The sequence below is a fragment of the Lipophrys pholis genome (genome assembly GCF_963383615.2).
Source record: "Lipophrys pholis genome assembly, chromosome: 13".
In the NCBI taxonomy this organism is placed as follows: Eukaryota; Metazoa; Chordata; class Actinopteri; order Blenniiformes; family Blenniidae; genus Lipophrys; species Lipophrys pholis.
The window spans coordinates 14,600,747-14,624,940 of NC_137632.1; the positions used below are offsets into that span (position 1 = coordinate 14,600,747).

The following is a 24,194-nucleotide window of genomic DNA, read 5'->3' on the forward strand; positions in this document are numbered from 1 at the left end:
ATCAGTTCCACTGACCCCATAAAAAAAACTAATTAAATCTCAAAATCATCACAGACATCCTCATCTCCAGTTCTACTGGTGGGTTATTCCATTATTTGGCTGGTAATTTCTGAATGGTTGCAGCGATTAAATTCCACCATGACAAGTCTCCTGCTGTGTCGTCTTGAAGTCTAAACAGAGCAGGAGCGTGAGTGTCTCTCTCCATGTAGGGTTGTGAAGCAGTGGGAGGTGATGTGTTGGTGGAGCTGCTCTCTGGAGAGAATCGGCCTGCGACTCTGACATTTATTCCGTCAGCTCAGGTAGATAAATAGCTTGGAACGGCAGGCTGTATTTATTTAAACCTCTTACGTCTGCAGCACTGCGAAGTTGAGATCTTACACCGCAGACGTTCATCTAAACATCTCGTGCGCGTGCGTGCGTGCGTGGGTGCGCGCCCGCGTGAGCGCGCCTTCCTTCCCCCCGCGGTGGAATAAAAAGACCAGGCTCTGACCCCGATGGAATCCACAGATATGGAAACTTTCCGATTGAGATGATTATCTGGAGTTTTAGACATTTCTTGAATTTCTTGACAGTTTGAAGACGCGGGTCGGAGTTTATTCTCTGCACTGTCGCCGCGGTGAGTAACTCCAACTTCATTCCCATTTTATTCACAATGCTTCACATTTAGAGACTTGAACTTTTAAATGGTTTTATTTCCTGATTAACTGTGGAATGATGTGTGTTTTTTGGACATAAGCGTGCCGAAATATGTGCCTTTATTCCTTGGATTCTATTTACACTAAATGTATCACGAGGAAATGTGCAATTCAAGTATTAAAATAAAAATATCCTAAAAATAAGACGCTCAGTGGTGAAGTTGTTAGCTTCACTTGTGTTCTAATGTAATTCAGTACTCATAGATTGTATCTGATGTTCAGGTTTCTTTGTTTGTTTAACCCATCTTTTCAAATATTTAATTAATTATGTGTTTTTCAATCTTACAAACACCCCACATCAAGCCCACTAGAAACACAAATACATTAAAAGTTGTGATGATACTCAGAATTTAAATTCAAATGGTTTATTTCTCCATGCAGGCATCCGAGCAGGAAGCACTATTCATGCAACTAAAGTTGAAGAGAAAAACAGCAGCTGGTTGAAGTGAAGCTATTTTTTTCCACTTCTCAGTTAATTATTTATTAAGACTGATCTTGAAAATAAATCCACCAATTAAGTAGTGTAAAAATATTCCCATCACGAGTTCATGGACTGCGTGGAAAGGTTCCTCTTACCTATATCAGCTGCAAAACGTAAAGGTAAACAATAAACCTTTTGGGCCTGATGTATTATTTGCTATGATATTTTATTTACCTATTAAGAGTGAGTATGTAAACAGCATGTCACTGAGCTGCTGGAGGTGGAGCGTGTTTAAACTATCTTATTCACTGTTATATAAACATACAACTGTAAATACATCTGGCAGGAAATGATTAATGAAAAAGAGAGAAGGAAGATGTCTATGTTTCTGTTATTCTTCATTTTTTTATGTCGCTATGGGAAACTCAAATACTCACATTTAGGAGTGGAAACCAAAATGTTGGAAATCAGTTGTGTTTTAAGTATTTTTCTTTTTAGATATACAATTCCCTCGAACTCATACGTCAGTGAACCCAGCTGATGGGTCAGACCCTGGAGAGGTCACCAGTCCACCAGCGTGAAAACACAGAGAGAAACTCACATTCACAACGAGAAACGCATGTAACATAATCTGCTATATTTCAGTCTGTTTCAGCAAAGATTGTCTATGTGTTTGATATTAAACCATCAAGGAACAACTGGTAATAATGTGCTTTGGGGCAAAATGCACGAATTACTCTCTGAAACATTGTCGAAATGCTGCAAAAATAACACATTATGACTTGAAAAGATAAGGCAACAGCAACGCAGCGGTTCTTCTATGTGACTTCTACGTGTTGTTTTCTTTGTGCAGTCGTGCTCATGGCAGAAAATATTTTCGTTGGCCCTGTAGGAACCCGAAGCTGCACCCCGACAAGAGCGCAGTCTGTGTCTAGTTCATTTGTTGTTTGGTTAATGTTTAGTAATTCTGAAGGAATGCTCCACTTCCGGTGAAAATATCCCTCTCCCACTGCACACGCCCTTCTGTTATCGGCTCTTATCAAAGAAACCTTCCGACTTCAGAAACGACTTTCTTAAAAAGTCTCATGTAGTTTGTGAATTCCTGCTGTGGATGTCGGGTCCACTGAACAAGCGAGACACATAAAAAAACATAGATTCTCTATTTAAATATTTTCTTTTTTCCACAGTGTGGTTACTCACTGACTTGTTTTAAAGAGAGATAAACATTTTGAGGATCCCTGGAGACGCCTCCTGGGAAAATCCAGTCGCTTGACAGCTCCTTCCTGCATTTAAAGGGAGCTTTAGAGTTAAAAGTAAGCCTTCATCAACTGTCTCTCCTCCTCTGACTGTCTGCCTGTTTTTGTTTTCTTGGTGTTGTCATTTCTGTTTTGTTTTTTTTCTTCTTTTTTTTTTTAAGGACAGAAATGGCAGTGATTTCAGGGTTCGTCTTTTTATGCGTCCTCCAAGCTGCAAGTCTTCAACTTGTGCCTCGTGGACCCAGACCTATACCTGGGCGAGGGGACAGTCCAGGGCCGACGCCACCTCCACTCACACCCCAAGGTTGTGGAAGTGAGTTAACTCCACAAGGCTTAGTGCATTGTGTGAAGGATCTATTTTAACTTAGTGACACAGCTCTTGGAGTAAAGAAGAAATATCAATTTAAATAGATATAAATATGAATAAAAGTTGCATAAATCACTGCAACTATACATGTTTTAATAGCTCAATAACTCTTGAATGTTTTTGTATGTCGCGATGTTGCACAGATCATGCATCTACACACATTAGGAACTCACAACACAGACTTTGCTCGTCACAAAGTTTTGCCTAAATGTTATTAGAGGCTGATTTTCTGATCCGAAGTTCCTCTCGCTTACCTCAGAGGCTGATAAATACCTGCAGCATCAGTCAGCGGCAGGTTTCCTATGTGTAACTAAGGCAAGGACAGTTGTGAACATTTACCCCTTTGGCACAACAGCAACTATATTTTTTACTCACAATTTTAGCGCAAAGAGGGACCGGATGGGACGGGGTTTGCAGGAGGAAGAGCTGTCACACACTTCACTTCACACAAAGTGGACATGCTGAGCTCCATCTCAGCTGTCACTTTCATTAAAAGTCTCCTTTTCTGCTGTTACACTTCAAATCAGCATTGCTTCAAGGTGCAAGCATGTTTTTCTCCTAAAACTTTAATTTATTTTCTTGCAGTTGTGGAGATACACCGCACTTGAATCCAAAACCAATCTTCCAGCTAGGACAACAAAATAAATATAATATTTTATTACATGATGGTGTATTAGACTGTTTGTGCGTGATGAGAAGATGAAGCGCAACACCTGGAAGTCGGGCACCTTTGCAGAATATCTAGAACTTAAACAAATGTATTAAATTAGGATTTTCTTTGTTATAACTATATAATTCAATTAATATCTCATCCACTTATGCTCAAGCAGTGTGTGACGTTTGAGAAACATGAATTACTACTTCTACTTTACTCAGTCTGTGAAATCATTCTTCCTTAGTCAACCCAATGCATCAAACCTCAAACTTATCAAAAGGAAATTGAAACATTACTTTAAATGATCAACACGAGCAGCAAATCGTCATACAGTGGTACAGCAGTGTAATGGATGAATTTTACTGCTGAAAGTCTTTTCACTTTGTTCTTTCCTCCAGGAATAATCGAGTGTCCCATCAAGCTGTATTTCACTATTGACACGTCAGAGACTATCGCCTTACAGGAGTCCCCGCCTGGTAGTCTTGTAGACAGCATCAGGGAATTCACAAAGGTCTTTGCACACAAGCTGGCTGATGAGGAGTACATGGGCCAGGTCCAGATCTCCTGGTCCATCGGGGGACTGCATTTCTCCCAGACACAAGTGGTCTTCAGCCAGTTCACCACCAGAGAGAACTTCATCAGGACTCTGGCATCAAGCCGCGCCATCAGATATCTGGGAAAAGGCACCTACATTGACTGTGCCTTAAAGAACATGACTCACCAGATGACCCACCACTTCACGGGGATGGACACCATCATGTTCTCCGTCGTCATCACAGACGGCCACGTGACAGGAAGTCCATGTGGAGGGATCAAGATGATGGCAGACAAAGCCCGAGACCAAGGGGTTCACATTTTCTCTGTCGCACCATCCAGGAATGTGGATGAAATTGGCCTGCAGGAGATAGCCAGCTCCCCCACAGAGCTGTACCGTGATCAGTACATAGTTGTGGAGATTGTTGATGGGAAACCAAGACTGAGCACTGAATCAATTGATCGTATGATAAAAGTCATGGTAATCTGAAGACTCTTTACATTTCAGCTTGAATTTGAACATGAATGGTGCTATCAGGCGATTGCCACTGACTAGTGTCTTTTCTTTGCAGAAACATCAAGCATACCAAAAGGTAAGAAAGGCGGCATATAGCTATTTACACAGACTCTGAAATGAGTATTGGAAAAGGCACAGGTCGACATCTTTATGTAGAACTGCCTTTAATATTATTTTGTCTTCCCTTTGTTAGTGTTATAAACCAACGTGCTATGAGGTTCCAGGGATGCCTGGACGAACAGGGTCTCAAGGTCCAAAAGTGAGAATTATAGATGTTGGAGCACAACTAATTTCAAGTCAGGAATCTATTTCTGATTTATTGCAAATTCAATATCTCTTTTCTCATATAGGGCTTTAAAGGAGACAGCGGCAAGACTGGGGCCAAAGGATACAAAGGCAGGCGGGTGTGTAGAATTAAATCCTGCTCATCTGATTATATATATATATCGTAACACCGTTTTGTTTCTTGTTTTCTTGTGTATTGCTGAATATATTTTTATTGCATTTCAGGGAGATCCAGGCATCGAAGGTCCAATAGGACGGCCTGGGCCAAAGGTTTGCTGAGGCCTGCTGCTGTTTGCTTGATGATTCGTGGTGCTTCATGAATATATATAAATCCCAAATCTTATTGCGTTGTCCGTTTTCTTTGCATAGGGAGCGATTGGTTGGAAAGGGGAAAAGGTGAGAGCCACATCTCTATATATCAGCTCCTCGGTTTATCTAACAGGTTTATCTAGGTGCAGATGAGCTGATTACTGTCCTTGTTTAATCTCAACAGGGTGAATTCGGATTAGGTGGAGCAAAGGTAAGTGATGGATACAATTTTAACAACCTGTTTGGTGTAGTTTAGTTTCAAACACTGTCACCATTTACCGATTGATTTTATCTGACTGGAATCCTCAGGGTATGACCGGTGGGCCCGGAAGGAACGGAACAGATGGACAGAAGGTGAGCGGTGATTTTGAAAGCATGACACTGATACTTTAAATGTGAGAAAGTTGTGGAAAATCGTAGTTAATTGGGTTGTCTTCCAATCCCATGATCAGTAGTTCAATCTCCGGTTGCTTAGTTGGGATTGACGCTGAAGTTGCTGAACTGGTGTTTGAGCACTTTGTACGGCAGCCATTGTGATTTGTGTTGGAGTGTGTGAATTAGTGAATCTGACAGCATAAAGTACTTCTGTGTGTGCTGGAAACACACTACAGTATATAAGTAAAGTCCATTAACCGTGAGCACACTGATGTAAAATGACTGATCCTGTTGAATCTTCAGGGTAAAATTGGTCGAATTGGAGCTCCCGGATGCAAAGGAGATCCAGGTGACAGTGTAAGTCTGGTGCTTTTAATTATTATTCACATTATTTTTTTCAGGATACAGAAGCATTGGTACGGCTTTTATTAAATATATCCTATGAAAATGTTTCCTGGATTACTTAATCTCCATCCTTTCTTTGCATTCTTAAGGGACCTAATGGCCACCAAGGAGAAGTGGGTGACACTGGGCGGCCAGGTGTCGGCGGAGAAATGGTATGAAATCGCTCGAAAGAGATTTTATTTAATTTTTTCCAATCAGACTGCTTGCATAAAATATTTCAGTCTTTGCAACACGATTTTCAAAATGTATATTCGCGAACCCAGAGCTTGAGTGATGACACATCACCGTCGGTATTTCAATGCGTCTGTCAGCGAAACATTTGTTGTGATGGATGGATTTAAGTCAGACTCAGTCATCCAATTTGACGTTTCACTACTATTTTCATTTCGGCTACATCAAGTAAACAGTGAGTTCCCAAAGGAAAGTAAAAAGAGATAGCGCATCACCTTATTTCAAAGACCCATTTCTGATGTAACGAGCTGGGCTGTTGGAACAGCTGTTAGAGCAGATGAACAATGCGATCTGCCAGGAAAACTGTTTTTCAGAGGACAGATTTCAGTGGCCAGACACCTGTGCAAGCTGGCACATCACATGATAACAGAAAGTTGTGTGTCAAACAAAACTACCTTTTATTAGTGTTGTCAGGACATTAGTTGTGTCAGAAATGTTGTTTTTTGTGGGGATCAAACTTCTCTTCACGGAAGTGGACTGGGTCAGACTTAGAGACGACCTCTTAGTCACCAGTCCATCTGGTGTTGTGTTCACTGATTTATTTTCCATTTTTCAACCTCACTAGATAGACTTTTTGATTTGGAGGAGAAATAATTAAGAATTTACACCTTCATACCTATCAACCATCTTATTTTTCCCATAATTGCCCACTAATTCCCCCTTTTTTTTCTCCTTATGTTCCTTTTATATCAAATATGTTTAAATTGTATGTGATTTTGCCTTGGTCTTTGGAAATACAATTAGAGAGGGTATTTAGATGTATGTTCTCACTGTATGTTTCGATAAAGACAGATTGCAGGAGATATACAGGCTCCGGTTTGTCCAAGTGCAAGTTCCATTACTTCAGCCATTTAAGTTTAAAGTGCTCTGAGCAGACGCTAACACGGCTGGAAATAAAGAAAAGCTCTCTGAAAGTAAATACGTCTGACTGAACAACAAAGCAAAAAAGCATAAAGACAAACCTCGCCGCTGCATCTTTCCCAGACATATTGATTTGCACAGACACACATTGTTTGTCAGCGTAATTGGCCAAGCACCATATTCCTGTGTCATCCTAATGTGCATGTTTTATGTAGGGACATGTGACGTCTCTCCTTGAGGCTTTGTTTGCTTTTTACACTGTAAATGCAAGCAGATAGCTGAAGTGGATGAATGCAGACGTCTGTTGCAGCATTCAAACGCGCGGAGAAAAAGTGTGGGAGTTGTCAGCCTTCAGTTTAAAAGTGACAGTAAATTGAATGAGATGTTCTCGGCTACAGTGGTAAGACAATAGATCCACAACCTGCATCACGTGGCTAGAGTTTTGCATTTCTAAAGAAAATGGGGCTGCAGGAGCTTTTGAATACTGAAGAACACATACAATTGAAGCGCTTTACTTTTTTTAACTTGTAAAGTTTCATTTCTGGTGAAGGTCATTTCGGTCATTACACTCAAAGCATAAATTGAAGAGAAAGGTCAACTGAAATGTTCACGGTTAAAATGTCCGGAACAAGTAAACTATTGAGGATAATACTAACATATCCATAGTAAGCAAATACATTCCCCATTAAAAAAAAAAAAAAAAAAACTCCTACTGCTACATCTGGGTGACATGTCATCAAAAATAACTTTTTATCTTAATAAATTAACATGTAACTACAACACATTTCCTCATTTTGTTAAAGGCGAGATTAATGTTTTGCCATACAGGTTCAAATTGGTGTGGTTTCTTGAAGCTGTAAATGCCGTTCTTTATTATAACCTGAAATATGCTCTATGATCAAATGGTGGGCAAACAAGCTGAGTGAATGAAGTTTTATTCAAACTAGACCAAGACATCAACACTGAACCAAAGTGCAGCTTTTGTGTACGTAGAGAAGGTCCTACAACTTTGAGTCCAGCTCAAGAAAAATGGGAGCAAATAAAAAATGCGTAGAATTTATATTTTGGTCCAGTGTACATTCCACATCAGAACAGAAGAAGACATTACACTGAGATGTGTCCTTTGGATTTAACCCACCCCAAAGAGGCAGAAGAATTGTTTGAACAAATGATAGAGCTCAAAATTGACCACGCAAAAGGAAAATTCCGACTTAAAGTATTTGATTATCCAAACAAAAATCCCACGTTACTTGTCAATACTCCCAGTCTGCTCGTTGAGTCGTCATAATAATCACTTCTGCTGACGGTGCCGCTTGGTTGTATTGATGGAGTGGTTTTATGAAATAGATACATTTTATATGTAAAAGACTGATAAACATTTAAACGACAATATTGGTTTCTTACACAAATACAACCAGACACACTGATCCGTCACACATTTTCATATAATCTCATGTACTTCCTGGCCTTCATAGCGCGACGTATAGCTTGATGCATATAGTTATGCACCATGTTTAATGTATAGCACACAGAAATAGGCAGGTTATGCCGTGTCCTTGTTATTTCACTTTGGGTGTTTTCAATTGTCTTGTTGGAGATTGTTGTGATCATTGAATTGATCGGTGTTTGTCCAATTAAAAAAAAAAAGAAAAAAAGAAAGAAAATGACTAAATGACTATGTTACTTTACTAATAACTATAATATTTCTTCTCCAATCCTTATAACCTTGGCTTTTACAAACTCATTCATATTTTTATGGGCAACATGAACCCCATGTTTTATATTTAAATGTATGAGTTGCTGTCTTCAGGTAAGCATTCTCATAAATATTTTGGGTTTGTTTAGGGTGATCCGGGCCGCTCGGGGAAGCCAGGCACCCCTGGACCCGCCGGTGAACAAGGACCGAAGGTACAGTTCACACTAAAACATGCTAAATAAAATAAAATTACAATAACAATGTTGAGAATAAATCAAATGAAATTGCTGACCTGAATTTCTTAGGGCGAGAGAGGAAGTCCCGGGGGTCCGGGCCAACCAGGAGAAAAAGGACCTACGGTAAAAAAAAAAAAAAAAAAAAAAAATGCAATTTATTTTGAATTAATTACTTGTGTTGTAGAATTAATGTTATGAAGCTGAATTTTAATTGAAACCATTAAACCTCACAGGGGCCAAATGGTTCACCGGGACAAAAAGGCGAAGGAGTGAGTCATACACTTTTAGATGTGATTGTCTTTGCTTGTGCCCGAGTTTGTTCTAATTAACATGAGCTGAATATTAACAGGGAAGGAGAGGAGACCCTGGAACAAAGGGGTCACCAGGAGCTGTTGGGGAGAAAGGAGCAAAGGTACCGAGAGAGCCTCTTTTTATCACAGTGTAAATTATTAATTTGTACCTTTGATTTATTTATTTTTTTTAAATGATGTGGCAAAAGTTTCCTCAAACACACGAAAAAAAGAATTGAATCTTGAATGTGACTCATTCAGTGTAATCTCTGACAGCTTGTAGAATTGTTGGGAGACACTGTCAAACTGCACAGAAAGATTTCTGTTGAACTTACAAGGGAATCCAACTGTGTCAGCAAGACGAGTCCCATGTGTTTTAGACCGCTCAGTGGAGTTTTCCTCCTCCAGAAAATGTCTTGCCAATACTCCCGTGAATAGGATCGTTCTATGTGATCATCTCAGTCGGGGATTAATGGCTTGATACTTAATCGGACATATTCGTTTGTTTTTCGAGGGAGAACGAGGGGCGCAAGGTGGCAGAGGTCGACCCGGGGAAGACGGACTGAAGGGCGCCAAGGTGAGGAAATCAGGCAGCGAGGGGATGAGTCAGCATCTCCAGAAGAGCTCTGCTCTCCTTCATCGGTCCTCCAACACTGAAGCTACACCTTCATGTTCTGGGTGTCCTGCCAAAGATCCTGACCGGTGTCTGTTATAAGACAAACATTACTGCCAAGGAGAAGGACGAGTCTTATAAGAATCATTCCGGTTTAGAAACCCTGCCAAATCCCCATGAGCATGAGTGCGTGGGCGTCATGTTGATGTGATGTTTGTTCTCTCCCAGGGAGACCTGGGACTACCGGGATCAAGGGGTTCGCCGGGAGAACTGGGAAGTCCTGGAGGAAATGTATGTTTGTTGTGACGGCGCAAACATCAGCAGCAACTTGTGGTTTCTATTTTTGGTATAGTCGTGTGTTCTGTGTGGCTGCAGGGCCCTGCAGGAAATCCTGGTGATCAGGGACCGAGAGGAGACTCTGGGCCACCGGGGCCAATGGTGAGGAGTGACGATACTATCGCTTTTCACTTTTAGCGACTCACCAAGACTTTGTGTGATAAAAGATCGGGTTTTTTTCATGACTGGTGTTTTGTTTTGTTTTTTCTTAAGGGTGACAAAGGAAGACACGGGTTCAACTACGCTGGATCAAGAGGCCCCACTGTATAGTGTTTACTTCATCCAACAACATATCTGGTGTCCATTCATGTGTTTCCAGTGTATAAATCTGCTCTTTACAGGGAGACAGAGGAGAACCAGGCAGGAGAGGGCCCAGAGGGTCTCGAGGTGACTGTGGTCCTAAAGGAGAAGCTGGAAATCCAGGACTTCCTGGAGAGACCGTAAGATAGCAAACATTTTTTTAAAGGTAGAATTTGATTATTGATGACACAGAGTTTCTGCAGAAGACGTATGACTCAAATCTTTTGTCGAAGTAAAAGTACGAAGACTGAAGAAACATGTTTGTCACTAATAAGCAGAGGAGTATGAGCAGCAAATACATAGTCATAATGTGCTCAGTATGAATCCTGTAATAAATTGCATCCATGTATTATTAATTGTGAGGCCTCAGCAGGTAAGGAGCATTTTACTACAGCTTCTGACCTTTTTCTACACGTACCAACAGGACAGCAGGTAAACCATAGGGGGTCATTAAATTATACAAGCATGTGGAAAGTAGGAGACATGAAACCTTTTCTCATTAACCGAATATAAGACACACTTTCTTTCCTGGCACTAGGTTGGCAAAAGTAGGGTTGTTTGTATTCAGGGTGTAATATTCAGGTCCCGGTGTTATGCCGAGCTCGGCATAAAAACACCACTGGGAGCCTCAGACACAAGAGGAACATGTTGGATGTGATCTGTGCACACCTGACTGAGCCGGTCAAATGTCCAGTACGCACCGTGAATGTCGACTTGGTGATCATACCAGACAGGCCATCTCCAGGGGCAGGGCATTGTTGTTAACGAGCCACTGAAATGCTTTGGATGGCAGCAAGGATGATACCCGAGTATGACAGCGACAATAAACCAGCGAAGGCAAGAAATCTGCGCAAGGAATAGACTGACTGTCCTGTTTCGTCTGTGTCTCCAGCTATTAAAATTATATGTGTTTTCATTATCTTTATTTTAGGAAATTAAATTAATGCCATCATAAAACCAAGATTTGGTCTTTTAGAATGTATGCCTCGTAAACTGGGGGGATGTTGTATATGTAGGGTCATCTTCTATTTGGGCTGATACTGTATTTGTATTCAATCATAAGTACATTATTGGAGGTAAAAGATATGACTCTGATTCCAAAGTACTTTTTAAAAAAGTCTTGCAAACCAAAAAGGTTTTTTTTATGTTTACCGATATGGTGTTTTGTTTAGTTTTTTCCCAAAATGTTGTCACAATATCTGTTGTGTGCATGCAGAATGCAAATTGAAAATTTCAAGTTCAAGTGCCCCAAGTTTAAGCCAAAGTTCAAATCTTTAGTAAATGTATTGTGCAACACCGTTTTGTGAACCGGGATTTGACTCAGTGCGGGGAAACTAAAGAGACAAAGACTGTTGTTTTTGTAGTGCTGAAACAGCTTGATAATTATGTGGCTGTTCAGATCTCTCTCTCTCTCTTTTTTTTAAGCATACTACACAATCTCGTAAATTTCTAAAGTATTATGACAAGGTTTTCAGATTTTGTCAGTTACTTAAGTTTTTCCATAAGCGATGTGAACATGGTTCCAAAGAAAACCCAGGCAGGCCCGTTGAATGACCTGGGAAATTGCTTTGGGGGCATTTAGAATTTATAGGCCAAATCTGGACTGTATCCACCCTGTTATTGGGCTCGGGGCTAAAACTAGTTAAAATCTTAGTGAATGTGAGAATGTGGAAAAAAATAAGAAAAGACATTTAGGGTAAAATGACTTTAAAATGGGGGAGTATTAATTTTTTGTTGCACTCGTACAAGAAAATATGGCACAGAAATAGAATATAAGCATACGGCTGGTATAAATAATGCTGGAGGACAAAGTAGTCCCTGGATATTTGACCAGGTGCAATTTCTCATTTCGGCATATTAAAATGAACAGACCACTGCAGTCCCAGGAGATCACAAGACACCAGCTGGACAGGTGTGATGTGATATCTCCTCGTGTCAAATACAATCAGCAACACTTTGTGACATCTGTGCAACTTTCAGTATTTCGCTGAGTCAATCATTTTCCCAGCACAGTCTTCCATTTCTTAAGAAAGACTTTTTTTTTTTTTTTTTTTACATTTTCTTTAGAAACCAGCAGCTACGGAAATAATAGTAATAAAAAAAAACACAATTCTTTAAAACAGCTTAAAACATCCAGATGAGTCACTTCCACTGAAAAATGCCTTTTGCTTTAAGGGGGAAGCGGGCCAGACAGGAAAGCCAGGAGAGAGGGGACCCAGAGGAGAGTCTGGTCCTGATGTAAGCACCAGCACATTCCCCCAAATAATGACTTATCCATGCATGCAAATTCAGTCCAATTGCATTTCTCTCTGTGCACTGTGCAGGGGGGTCCTGGACCTGTGGGCGATCCCGGACTCACTGTGAGTAAACTTGGAAAAAAAGAAGAAGAATTTATTCTACAATAATTTCCTGAATTCCTTTTTAAGGGTTTAACTGGCATTCATGTCCCTGCAGGAATGTGACGTCATGACTTACATCAGGGAGACGTGTGGTTGCTGCGGTAAGAACACATCACGATCACCACTCGAATTCAGCTTCACATTTCATATCTTTAACTATCATATCACTATTCATATCTTTTGCTGATTATCTCCTTGGCTCAGACTGTGAGAAGCACTGTGGCGCTCTGGACATCGTATTTGTGATCGATAGTTCGGAGAGTGTCGGCCTGACAAACTTCACCTTGGAGAAAAACTTTGTTATTAGCACCATCAACAAGCTGGGATCTATGGCTGCTGACCCTGCATCACCCACTGGTACAGAAGTTCCCATACATTATTGAGCACAGACTGAAACTAAAAGCTTACGAATGAAAAAAAAAAAAACATCTATGAAATGCTTCATTAAATATATTTGTGTGAAAATTGAATTTGAATGAATTTGACTCATCTGCCACGTCTTCATCTCTAGGCACGAGAGTCGGAGTCGTACAGTTCAGTCACAACGGGACCTTTGAAGCCATCGGACTTGGCGACTCAAATATAAACTCCATGTCCGCCTTCAAAACAGCAGTGAAGAATCTGCAGTGGATCGCAGGGGGCACCTTCACTCCCTCGGCTCTCAAGTTCGCCTACGATCACGTGATCAGGGACAGCAAGAGAGCCCAGGCTAAAGTCTCCGTCGTCGTGGTCACGGACGGCCGCTTTGACCCCCGTGACGACGACAATAAACTGCGGTACCTTTGCGACGACCCCGCCGTGGTGGTCAACGCCATCGGGGTTGGCGACATGTTTGACGAGAGGCACGATAACGAGAACCTGCTTTCGATAGCGTGCAACAAAAAGCCCCGTGTCACCGAGATGAAGCGCTACAGCGACTTGGTGGCTGACGACTTCATAGAGAAGATGGAGACTGTGCTCTGCCCCGGTAAGCCTGCACCGCTACAGTCAAGCAGAACGATGCTACTAATCTCCGCCCTGCTGGTCTAATTCATGGTTTGACTTCACTCGCAGATCCAATAATCAAGTGCCCTGATCTTCCCTGTAAAGTCGGTAGGGTTGGAACACAGTTGAATTGATCGGTCCACTGCTGGAGGTGAGTGCGGCTCAATAAGTGGTTTGTCTTCTTTCTGCACAGAACCGGACGTGGCTCAGTGTGTGGAGCGGCCGGTAGATTTGGTGTTTCTGGTCGACGGCTCAGAACGTCTCGGGATGGAGAATCACCGGCACATCGGCGAATTTGTGCAGACCGTGGCCGACAGACTGATACTGGCGAGGAGCAAGACGGATCGCAGGCGAGCCCGCCTCGCACTCATGGAGTTCGGCAGAGAGAATGAGAATTACGTGGCTTTCCAGCTCACGCACGACCCTGCAGTCATTGCCAGTGGCCTCTCCAGTTTGCGTTACCTGGACTCGTCTTCAAGTGTGGGGCCTGCCATCATTCACGCCATCGACAACATCTTGGGGAAAGGAAACGCCCGCCAGACCCGACGCAACGCAGAGGTTTCCTTCATCTTCATCACAGACGGCGTCACCGACAGCAGCGTACTGGAGGAGGCGGTTAGTGCGATGCGTGGTCAGGAGGTCGTCTCCACGGTGATCACCACAGGAAGTGACGTTGACCAAGCAATCTTAGAAAAGCTGGCTATGGACGACCAAGACGCCATCTTCAAAGGACAAACATTTTCTGGCCTGGTGCGATCCGGTCTGTTTGATCGCTTCATCCAGTGGGTCTGTTAAAGAGAGGCTGTGCTGATGTTAGCAATTTCATGGTGCTGCAGTTGTTACTCTACCGAGATCATCTTGATTCAAGCCTGGTGTTTTCCATTAATGTAGATCCTAACTCAACATTGTCCACCTCCTGCAAAGTATATCCAGCTGACAGGTTTCGGCCCTCAGCTTTGCAAAAAGGATAATTTTTTACAAGCATTTCAAAGTTTATGTTCCAATCTGACTGAAGTTAAGTCACATAAATGTACATACTGCCAACTGCATTACCATTTTACACCTCAGGTTACTGGTGCTTAACAATTTCCCAGAGGAGCTTAGTCTGTGAGCATTTTTAACTCAGCCGCCATCGTTTGTCTTTCATTTGATTCATCTTTTGTTTCCTCGAGTGCAATGAACACGCCTGAATGTCTCCCCTCCCCCTCCCAAAAAAAGATGGTAAATATTTTTGTATGATCGTGAAGATAAGCAAGCGTCCTCCTCCAGGCCGCTCTAATCTCTGCTTACATTTGGTCCAATTTCAAGTAAACTTGGAAAAAAAGACTTAGTAGAAAACTTAGAGCTTGGATGTCTAAGAGACATTTCGGGCAACTCCTTGTTCCCACACATCTTTCTTACCAAATTAAGAGGAATGTGGAGGATTAAATAAAGTGGAATTATCACTCAAACACAAGACTGTGTACTTTGACCGCCATGCACTGTGCAATTTTGCAAATGATGTCCCAGCGATGTGCTTTACTACATTTTGTGCAAAAAACTGTATTCATGCTTTTTTGTTAATCAACAATATAATACAAGTCATGCATTCTTAAGTAACAATCAAGCTTTACTGAGTCAACATAATAAAGCTACAGTTTGTTGGACACAACGTCTGTACAACTTTTGTCTCAACATGTGATGGTGAAAGTACATTTTGCATCCAAACTTAGAAAAACAATCATTTTAGCAAGAAAGAAACAACTTGACATTTAAAACCCAAAACATTGAGCAGGACAGCTTGGAAACTCGACTTCAGGACGGGTCAACTGCAGCTCAGTCAAAAGTTTCTGTGCTTGCGGTTAATATTAAGTGCCGCTAGTTTCAACGTATCGCCGGTCGACGAGTGGGAGGCGGAACAATGGACGGCGCAACTGATTTGGTCTGGCCGGGTCGAAAGACTGCATTCTTCAAATGTTTCTGCGAGTCTGCTGCCGACACTCCTACAACCTCTCCTCTTACATCATGTCCAGCTGCACGGGAAGAGAAAAAGGATGTCAAACCTAAAGAGTATGAGGTCCTAATAGAGCACAAAAACCCGCTGTGGGGCAGCAACGGAACTTTTAACATTTGAGTCGACACAAGTTGACGAACATTTCAAGCCAGAAGAAGTGTCAAGATAAAAACGCCACACACTCTTACCAAATCATCAACATCTCCAGTGTCTTCAGCTGGAGGTGCAGCTGCCTCCTCTTTCTTCTCTTCGTTAACTAAGAACTGAAGACAGACGATCCGTAAAGACAACAATCGAGATTAGTTTTTTTGTGGTTTTTTTGCTGTGTCAAACATTAGAACATCCAAGTCACCTGATTAGCTTCGTCTTTGGTTACGGTGCTTCCTTCAACCTCGTCCTTGCTGATCAATGTTACAGCATCTGTCCGTGAGAATCACAGCAAGTTTATTTACATAGCGCCATTCACACACACAGGGCAGCTCAAAGTACTTTAGAAACACTTGAAAATACATTAAAAAGAGCATGTGAAGGAACAATTAAGTGTGAGATCAATAGCAACAAAAGCTAAAAGGGAAAACAAAACAAAAGCAAAACAACTGTAACATCAAACGAACATGAAAACAATAAATACAGATCATCCTAAAGTTATAGACAGACGGTAGAAACCAGAAGTATTCATTTAGATACGTTGACAGATGTTCTGAAAACACGGAGTTAAGCCTGTGCCAGAGATCTGAGGGTGCATCGTAGTTTCAATTAGATCATTTACTGTTTTATTTCCAAGTACATAGATTTTTAAAGGACATGTTTTTGAGACACCAGAAGCTAATGCAGAGACTGAAGCACTGCTGTAGTTGGTGAGGACTCTGGAGAAGAAGCAGCTCTCTGATGGATTCTTACTAAACCTGAATACGCCGTTATAATGTCCAGCCTGCTGAAAATGAAGGCATGAATGTTTTTCTTGTATCTTATTCTGATCTACACTAAACTAAACTAATCTAAGCAGAGTTAGCGACAGATTCCAGGTGTAATTTAACATCTCATACAGTTCACCGGTGCTCAGGTAATGCGGTACTTTCATTTTATTTTAAAGATGAAAAACTCTGTTGCCCTCTGTGGAAATCTCCATCATACCTGCAACAAGAAGGTCCCAGAAGGTCTCCAGCCCTCTGTATGAGATGCTGCTTTTCAGTGACTGCAGGTATTTGTTGTACAGCTCAGCATTCCCCAACTGAAAGAAGAGAGTTATGAAAGATTCAAATTCCATCTGAAGGCTCACCGTCTCTGTGCAGACACAAAAGCACACTTTCACAATAAGCTGGCCTCCGTTCAAGTCACAAGAAAAGAAACGGAAACACTGTAATCTTCTCCAGACACCTAATCTCCACAGAAAATACAGACTATAGAGTCTAACAGGAACAACCGCATCGTCCCCCTGAATAGGAAGAGATGAATATGTGTTTACCTTAACGGACTGCTCTCTGAAAGCCTGGATGCAGGTGATGCTTTTCATGTAGTATTGCGTTTTCTTGTTGCCAAGCAACTGCTCGATCCTGTGAGTCAGTTGCTGACAGACTGGAAGGACACCGGGGTCACCGCCGCCAAACAAAGAGATGAACACAATTATAGGGGCTGAATATGAATTGTGAAGGTTTCTACTTCACACCGGGAACAAAAGGTGGGAGTGAATGTGGAGCTCACCCTCTCCGAACGGGAGACTGTTCTGCTTGATCAGCGCGCAGAAGTCTCGAGCTGGTTCCACACTTCCCACCTGGTTAGTCATTGAAGTGCAAATTTTAAAGTTCGTTGAGTTTAAAGGAAGTGGTACAAAGCTTTATTTGGAAGAGCCGACTTTCATGGGAGTGGTTATGATGACGTCTGGCAGCTCCGAGTCTTACCGAAGTAATAGAGCCTTCAGCAATGTCAGCGAGGTTATACTCATCGTCTGCTTCATCTTCTTTTACCTTCTTGGCATCCGGCTCCTCAGCGCTATGAACACAAAGACAGACGTTAGAACACTGAGGAAGTTTGACTTTGTCAAACGCCACACACACAAACCTTCTCTCAGTTTGTTAAACGAGATAAATACCAGAAATAACAAGTCTGACTCCTATGAAGCCCAGCACAGAAAGACCCGGCACTATGCTGAATTCAAACTTACTTTTTGCCAAAAACCTGAGCACTCGTCTTTAACTTCTTCTTCTTCTCCACTTCAGTGAGCGTGAAGTTTCTCTTCATCTCCTCCAGAGGAGCTTGGCAGCGTTCTGTAATGGCCGCGGGGCGTTCAAGAGCAGCCTTCACCCATGGCTCCATGGCAGGTAGAGGAGCGTCAGGGTTCAGCGCCCGATGGTGAAGACACTACAAGAGCAGCAGGGGAAGCAAATGAACCAGCAACCAAGTGAATTATGAGCCTGGTAAAGAGTCAACCTCCCCCAAATCTCCTCCGGAAGCACGCAAGGTCAGAAAGACTTTAGAAAGAGTATGAGAGCTGTGCTGTAGCCCCTAAACACAGAGTGGGCTGCAGTACCTGGAACAGCCTCTGGAAGGCAGGGTTGGGAATGTGATGAACCTTAAACACTTCCTGCAGATCTCCATTCTCATCCTTCTCTGTCAACATCATGGAATCGATGAGCGAATCAACAGCAGCCAGCTGCGAGTCTAAAAGAAATAAAAAAGAATTCAGTTCATCCAATACATCCACTTCCTACAACTTAAGATCCAATTCACTTTCAACTTAACACCGTTTGTACTATTGTGTCTTGCTCTCTGTCAAATGACCTGGAGCCGGCAAACACTAAAAACTAAAATGAAGTACTGCTTATGCTTTTTTATAGTTTTGCTCTTTTAGCTGTTTTATCCCTTTTAGCAGTTTTACTTCTTTTAGCAGGTTTAATTTAGTTTATTCACTATTACATTGTTAAACTATTAAATTGTTCTTTTTGGTGACGTGATGCATATCATAGTTGACAAACTATTCTTTTAATTAAGAGTCACCTTTGTCACCTCAAACTGCAGGATGAGAGCAATATTAAAAAAGAAAAGTCTATTTGCGCCGACTTTATCTTGTCTTGTTTTAACATATATTCTTTGTGAATGGAAACACTGAAAGAGGACATTCAAGCAAGTGCTGAATACGGCGTTCACTTACTTTTTTCCAACCGTATTTACTGTTCAATAGCTACCTTCAGTTATTTTTTTTCTTCCTATCCTTTTTAAATGTCTATCACATTTTATAGACAATTGATGAACCAGTTTATCCAGCTCACATACCTGCCAGATGGGTAACGTAAAGTAAATGTGGCAACATTTATGAAGTGTGCGCAGCAAAACTTTTGCCCCCCAAAAAACAGCAACATTTTCTGTACTTCCACTTGACAATGTGTTTACATGAAGCCTAAAAACTGCCTGCTGTTACATTTTGGAGTGATTAACACTTTAGTTCTTTCAGTATTTCTACATCTAACACAGCTTAAGGTTTTTGGGGTGAAAAAAAATAATCAAGAAAGTACCTGAAGGAGTAAACTTTTTGATTTCAAGAGAAGGGAACGAAAACGTTCTGAGGTCCTCCATGAAGGGCAGCTGGACGTACATGAGACACTACAAAGGGGGACAAAGAGGACGTTAGTGATGTGTGATGTGATACAGGTACAGAACTTTTACGCGCACAGTCTCACTTCATAGCCCTGCTTGATACACGGGAAAGCTGCGCCCACTTGAGGATTGCTGCGACGGTCGTAGGCATAGCGTACGATGGCCACCATTTCAAGTTCATTCAGCGCTCGGATAAGAGCCGACAGGGCCACTCCGGCGTGCTACTCAGTACAGAAAAGTGAAACACGACACAAACAGGTCAGTTTCAACACGTAGTCACCTGAATCGTGCCGGTTCTCTCCTTCTTACCTCGTCATCCTTGGGAGCAAATATCTTTAAGACCTGCGTTCCCATGAACTGATGACGCTGGACCTGCAGGCAAGTAGAAGAATAAAAGAGTGTAAATAAACTAAATGTATGTCAGATGTTGTCTCACAGCAGAATAACACAAAATGCACAATACCAAGCTCTGTTTGGTGAAGCCCAGAACAGCAAAGCACTTCCCATCATGCTTGTATTTCATCTGGTCTTGATCAACTTTGGAAAAAGGAACAATGTCGCTTCCATAACGGAAACCTGAAAGCAGAAAAGAACACACCAGCCATTAGGTCTCCTTTCAGTATAATGTGACGCAGTGCTATGTAATCTAAGTATTTTAGCAACAACACAAAGCACTCTGATTTCAAGACACATCCCCACCTTGAATGGTGTCGTCCTTCTGCACCTCCGTCTCGTTGTCATCGTCCAGGCAGTAGACGGTTTCTCTCTTCACATCGTCCTTTTGGTTGGTCTGAGCGTCAACCGTCATCCAGACTTTCTTCGGTTTCTCTTCAGTCACCTATTGGACAATATCATTTTAGGAAAACAACTTCAACTGTAAAGTCTTGCATTTATCCTTCATCTGTAAATTAGCAGGGAATTAAAGAAAAACATCAAAATTGTTCCTTCAAATGTTTATTTTTTTAGTTTCCTCGACATGACAACCAGATGTGTAGAAGTTGCAGATTTATTTCAAAAGGAGCAATAGAAAAATGACTGAATAGATAAGTCAATGAATATTTACAAATATTGATGAGAAATTGACATGATATCACGAGAAATCTCCTACAGCTCATAAAAGCTCGGTACTCATTTAGGCCCTCAAGTACTAACAGACAACTTACTGCTTTGTAGCCGACAATACGGATGCAGATGGAGCTGCCGATGGTCAGCAGACACGGCCAGGCCATGGGCTTCCGCTCAATGCGCTTGAACATACACAGCTCCTCGATTGCATTCCTGCAACCCAATTAAAGCGTGAAAAACAAGCCTCGTAACACTGCTTAATAAAAGCAATAACCTCTAAACTTACAAACCATGAGAAACAAAGAGATGAAACATTCATATTTGATGAGGAATTCCTCTAACCTGAAGGTATAAATTTGATCCAGGCCGTCTTCTTCATCCAGGCTAAGCAGGATGTGCTTCATCATATCCACGCCCTCTTTTTGTTCCCTCGACAGACCTTTGCCTGTGCCCGGGTGACCTGGACCTCTTCTATCTCCATCTCCTTGACCGCTCTCATCATCCTCTTCCTCCACAGGGAAAGGCAAACTGCAAACCACAAGTTGAAATTGAAAGCAAGAAAAGGAACTTCTTACTAATTAAATACAATCAAAATTAACAATAAAAATATTGATAAGAGCGTGTGAGACACCTGATAAAGGAAACGACTTGTACTTGTTGTAATTGTAAAAACAAAAAGTCATCTATTTTATTCTGTATGTATTTGAAACTTACAAGAACTGCAACGTGATGTCAGCTTGTTTCATGTTTTTAATAATTACATCCAGCTTGTCTGAGCTCGCCTGCGTACTGAGATCAGTCAGCAGGACGATGTTGCGAAGATCAAACTTCTTCCCCCTGGAAAATGACCATTAAAAATACAACAAGCAGTGACTTACATGGATTTACATGAGCTTTTTTTTACCATCTTGAACTATACAATGAATTATGTTACTTTTATAATACACTTGGATAACAAATGAGAAAATAAATGAATGAGAGAAAATAATGAGGTGAAAATACAAGTAATTTATGAAATGTGAAGTTTCTTACTCAGTTTCTGTCCGGAGAACGTCCATGCAAACTACAAAAGCATCCAGCCCTGTTTTCACAAGTTAAGGAGTTTGAATACTCTCGGGTATTTGACATAATTGAAGCAAAATGTTAACACACAGGACAGGAAAGCAGGCACCTCATCAAAATCATTGTTTTTAAAAGAACAAATATCCAATCAAAGTAACTTTAGTGGAACAGCAATGTCTTTTTAAATGAATATTTAGGGACATTAGTGAGTGGTCAGACGATGTGGAAAAAGGTGTTTGTGATATTTTGTTAAATCTTATAGATCTTATCTTTCTCTGTTGGATGGCAGCTAAGAAAGAGTGACAGAACTTGGATTCAGACATAAAAACACAGAAATTACACTTTTTTTCCTTGACTTAGACAGGCCAGCATTTGTAAAAGAGATGTTTATAGGTGGTTAAATAAATAAATAAATATATATATATATATATATATATATATAAATAATGGTAAAATATCCTTTTGAAAATTGTGACTCTACATGTGTTGTCCTTTTAAGAAGTACATTTACTCATAAATCATTAGAAGAATTAAGAATGAGTTAATATCTGAATATCAATATCTATAAGAAACAATAAGCGCCTTTAAAAACCCTTTAATTAAAATACATTAAAAACAAATGTACTAAAGGTTACTTATAATGTAATAGCTTCTTCTCAAAGCTATGTTCCAGCCAAATTAGGTTTTACATGAAGTTGTTCATGAAAGTAGAAAGGATACAGTCAGCCTGCTGATTCTCTGGATGGACCTGAGATTCAATCTCCTCCAGGAGTTCAAAGTCGGGGATCATGAGGTGACGATGCACAGTGATGTTCTGATATTGGTCATCCTGGTCCAGAGGGTTGTTGGTGGCGTCTGTGCCAAACAAGACCAAAGCCAGCTCGTCTTTTTTCTCTGCAAAAACCTGACAAGGGAGACAAATCAAGGGTAAATCTTTGTTTCTGTAAAATGCAACAAATCCAGAAGAATAATTAACATTTATCTGTCTTGTGACACGAGCATTTCATTTCCATCAGCTCATTAGTCATCATTCATTTTGACATTGTTGCTCATGGTTACTTTTCTTCCCCGATGTGCCAATAACATTGTTCATCCATACTTTTGGTTGTTAGTCTCCTGAAACATTGAAAACAAAACCAATGTCATTATGCCTCAACTCTTTATTTTAAGACAGATGAACTGCATCATCATCTGGAATGATATTAAGGAAAATAGGTGTTTTTTTCTTTAATTTATTTGTTAATGAATGTTACTGGAATGTTTAGATTGTTTTGTGGTGTTTAACAGTTCCTCAGCTCCGTTGGAAGGGAGACTGAGGCCACGTTTACACGTAACGAGGTATTGACAAAAGCAGATATTCCTCCTATGTTTAAAAAAAACTAAAATTTGTAACATTGGTGCTGCTGTTGAGTGAAATAAAGATTATTCTTTTCACTTTAATACTGAAGAATCCAGGATCTGGTTATTTCACCCTCCTCCACTCACAGTTTCCTGTTTGGAGTGTAACACGGTGAAGTCATCATGACAGTGTTTTGAGTGGAAGAGATCAAACTCATAATAATTTGAGAACAGCAGAGGCCTAGAGGCTGGAGAAGCAGACTTCTGATCTGATGTATGCTGGCTCAATTCTCACAGGTTATCACCCCCTTGTCTCACCCACTCTCGGGGGTGAAATGCAGAGAATTCTGGGGCAGTGGTGGATGAGAGGCTAGAAAAGCAACCTGAGGATTGGAAGTTCGCAGGTTTGATTCTTGAAAACAGGATGGGTAAATGATAAAAATTATTTCCTCTGGGAGATTAATGAAATATGAATAGTTTAATACGATGAAATAAAGATGAATCTACAGAACTTTATATTTGCTTACACCTTTTTTTGTTGTGAAAGTGATCTTTAAGCTCCTGAATGGCTTGCATAGATATGGCTTGCTGGCTTCTTATTATGTTTTAGGAGTACTAAATTTTTAAGTCTTTTACTATTAAAAATGATCTTGTGGAGGAGGCTGCAATGGCTTCCCATGGCGTCCACTGTAAAATGGATGACTTTGAGCTGCATAACTACAACAAATATCATTTAAAGTTGAATATCGAAGATGTCTGGTGCGGTTTGTGGATGATGTCAGGAAATGCACAGAACGTACCCAACGCTGGACAAACTTCTGGATGACTTTCTTGGCCAGTTCAAAGGGAGACTCTTCTCCCGGGCCGGAGTTGGACATGGAAAAGCCCACATCCATGCACAGGACCAGAGCCGCCTGAAGACAAGAAACAATCCCAGGTTTGACTCTGAAACGCTCATGCATGGAGGCAAACAATGCAGCGAATGAGAGCTAATTAGGTTAAAGTGGAACAGTCGTTACATTTGGCTCATTTTCCCACAAATACGTAGAAACAGCTTTCTATTGAAGGAGCGCCAGCTCCTGCTTCACTCTCAACAAGCTTCAACATGTCACTGCCGACATGCTCAATGAACGGAAACTCTTTCAGACAACCGCCCAAGTGCCACAATTCACACTGTCAAACGCGGCTGCAAACTCGCGTAATTATTAATTACTTCAATGAAGAAAAAACCCCGAATAAAACTTACTTTAGCGCCTGCCATTTTATTGTTTCACTATTTCCAACACCGCGCCTCTTTGTGTTATGGCTCCGACAGGAAACAGCGAGACGACACTCAGGGTTCCACTTTCCGCGGAGATTTGTTCCGCATGCAGTCGCACG

At 41.2% G+C, this 24,194-nt stretch overlaps 2 protein-coding genes across 5 annotated transcripts; one reads left to right on the top strand and one right to left on the bottom strand.

Moving 5' to 3' along the window:
* The first annotated feature begins 197 nt into the window (after positions 1 to 197).
* On the top strand, positions 198 to 15,414 carry LOC308119183 (collagen alpha-2(VI) chain-like). Of its 4 annotated transcripts, none has more exons than XM_080479034.1 (29): positions 198 to 616; positions 2,304 to 2,429; positions 2,534 to 2,685; positions 3,793 to 4,409; positions 4,501 to 4,521; positions 4,639 to 4,704; positions 4,796 to 4,849; positions 4,956 to 5,000; positions 5,100 to 5,126; positions 5,224 to 5,250; positions 5,349 to 5,393; positions 5,718 to 5,771; positions 5,909 to 5,971; positions 8,757 to 8,819; positions 8,913 to 8,966; positions 9,077 to 9,112; positions 9,193 to 9,255; positions 9,648 to 9,710; positions 9,975 to 10,037; positions 10,122 to 10,184; positions 10,296 to 10,346; positions 10,424 to 10,522; positions 12,558 to 12,620; positions 12,707 to 12,742; positions 12,837 to 12,882; positions 12,986 to 13,138; positions 13,293 to 13,748; positions 13,835 to 13,873; positions 13,959 to 15,414. In XM_080479034.1, exons 3-29 carry the CDS (start codon positions 2,541 to 2,543, stop codon positions 14,558 to 14,560), a joined length of 3,114 nt encoding a protein of 1,037 aa, XP_080335160.1. In that variant the 5' UTR covers positions 198 to 616; positions 2,304 to 2,429; positions 2,534 to 2,540; the 3' UTR covers positions 14,561 to 15,414. The 4 variants fall into 4 exon arrangements, with proteins under 4 accessions (XP_080335160.1, XP_080335161.1, XP_080335163.1 ...); XM_080479037.1 differs by having other exon boundaries at positions 479 to 616; positions 2,534 to 2,676; XM_080479035.1 differs by lacking the exon at positions 2,304 to 2,429 and having other exon boundaries at positions 462 to 616; positions 2,539 to 2,685.
* Positions 15,224 to 24,183, bottom strand: LOC308119184 (X-ray repair cross-complementing protein 5-like). Its single transcript, XM_080479038.1, has 21 exons — positions 24,061 to 24,183; positions 23,615 to 23,728; positions 22,197 to 22,380; positions 21,447 to 21,495; positions 21,129 to 21,251; positions 20,757 to 20,942; positions 20,513 to 20,627; positions 20,049 to 20,187; positions 19,813 to 19,925; positions 19,659 to 19,721; positions 19,433 to 19,570; positions 19,268 to 19,355; positions 18,286 to 18,416; positions 17,920 to 18,116; positions 17,657 to 17,747; positions 17,460 to 17,529; positions 17,224 to 17,333; positions 16,893 to 16,989; positions 16,111 to 16,178; positions 15,947 to 16,021; positions 15,224 to 15,777 (listed from the first exon to the last, which is right to left on the bottom strand). Exons 1-21 carry the CDS (start codon positions 24,073 to 24,075, stop codon positions 15,763 to 15,765), a joined length of 2,181 nt encoding a protein of 726 aa, XP_080335164.1. The 5' UTR covers positions 24,076 to 24,183; the 3' UTR covers positions 15,224 to 15,762.
* Positions 24,184 to 24,194: the final 11 nt, after the last annotated feature.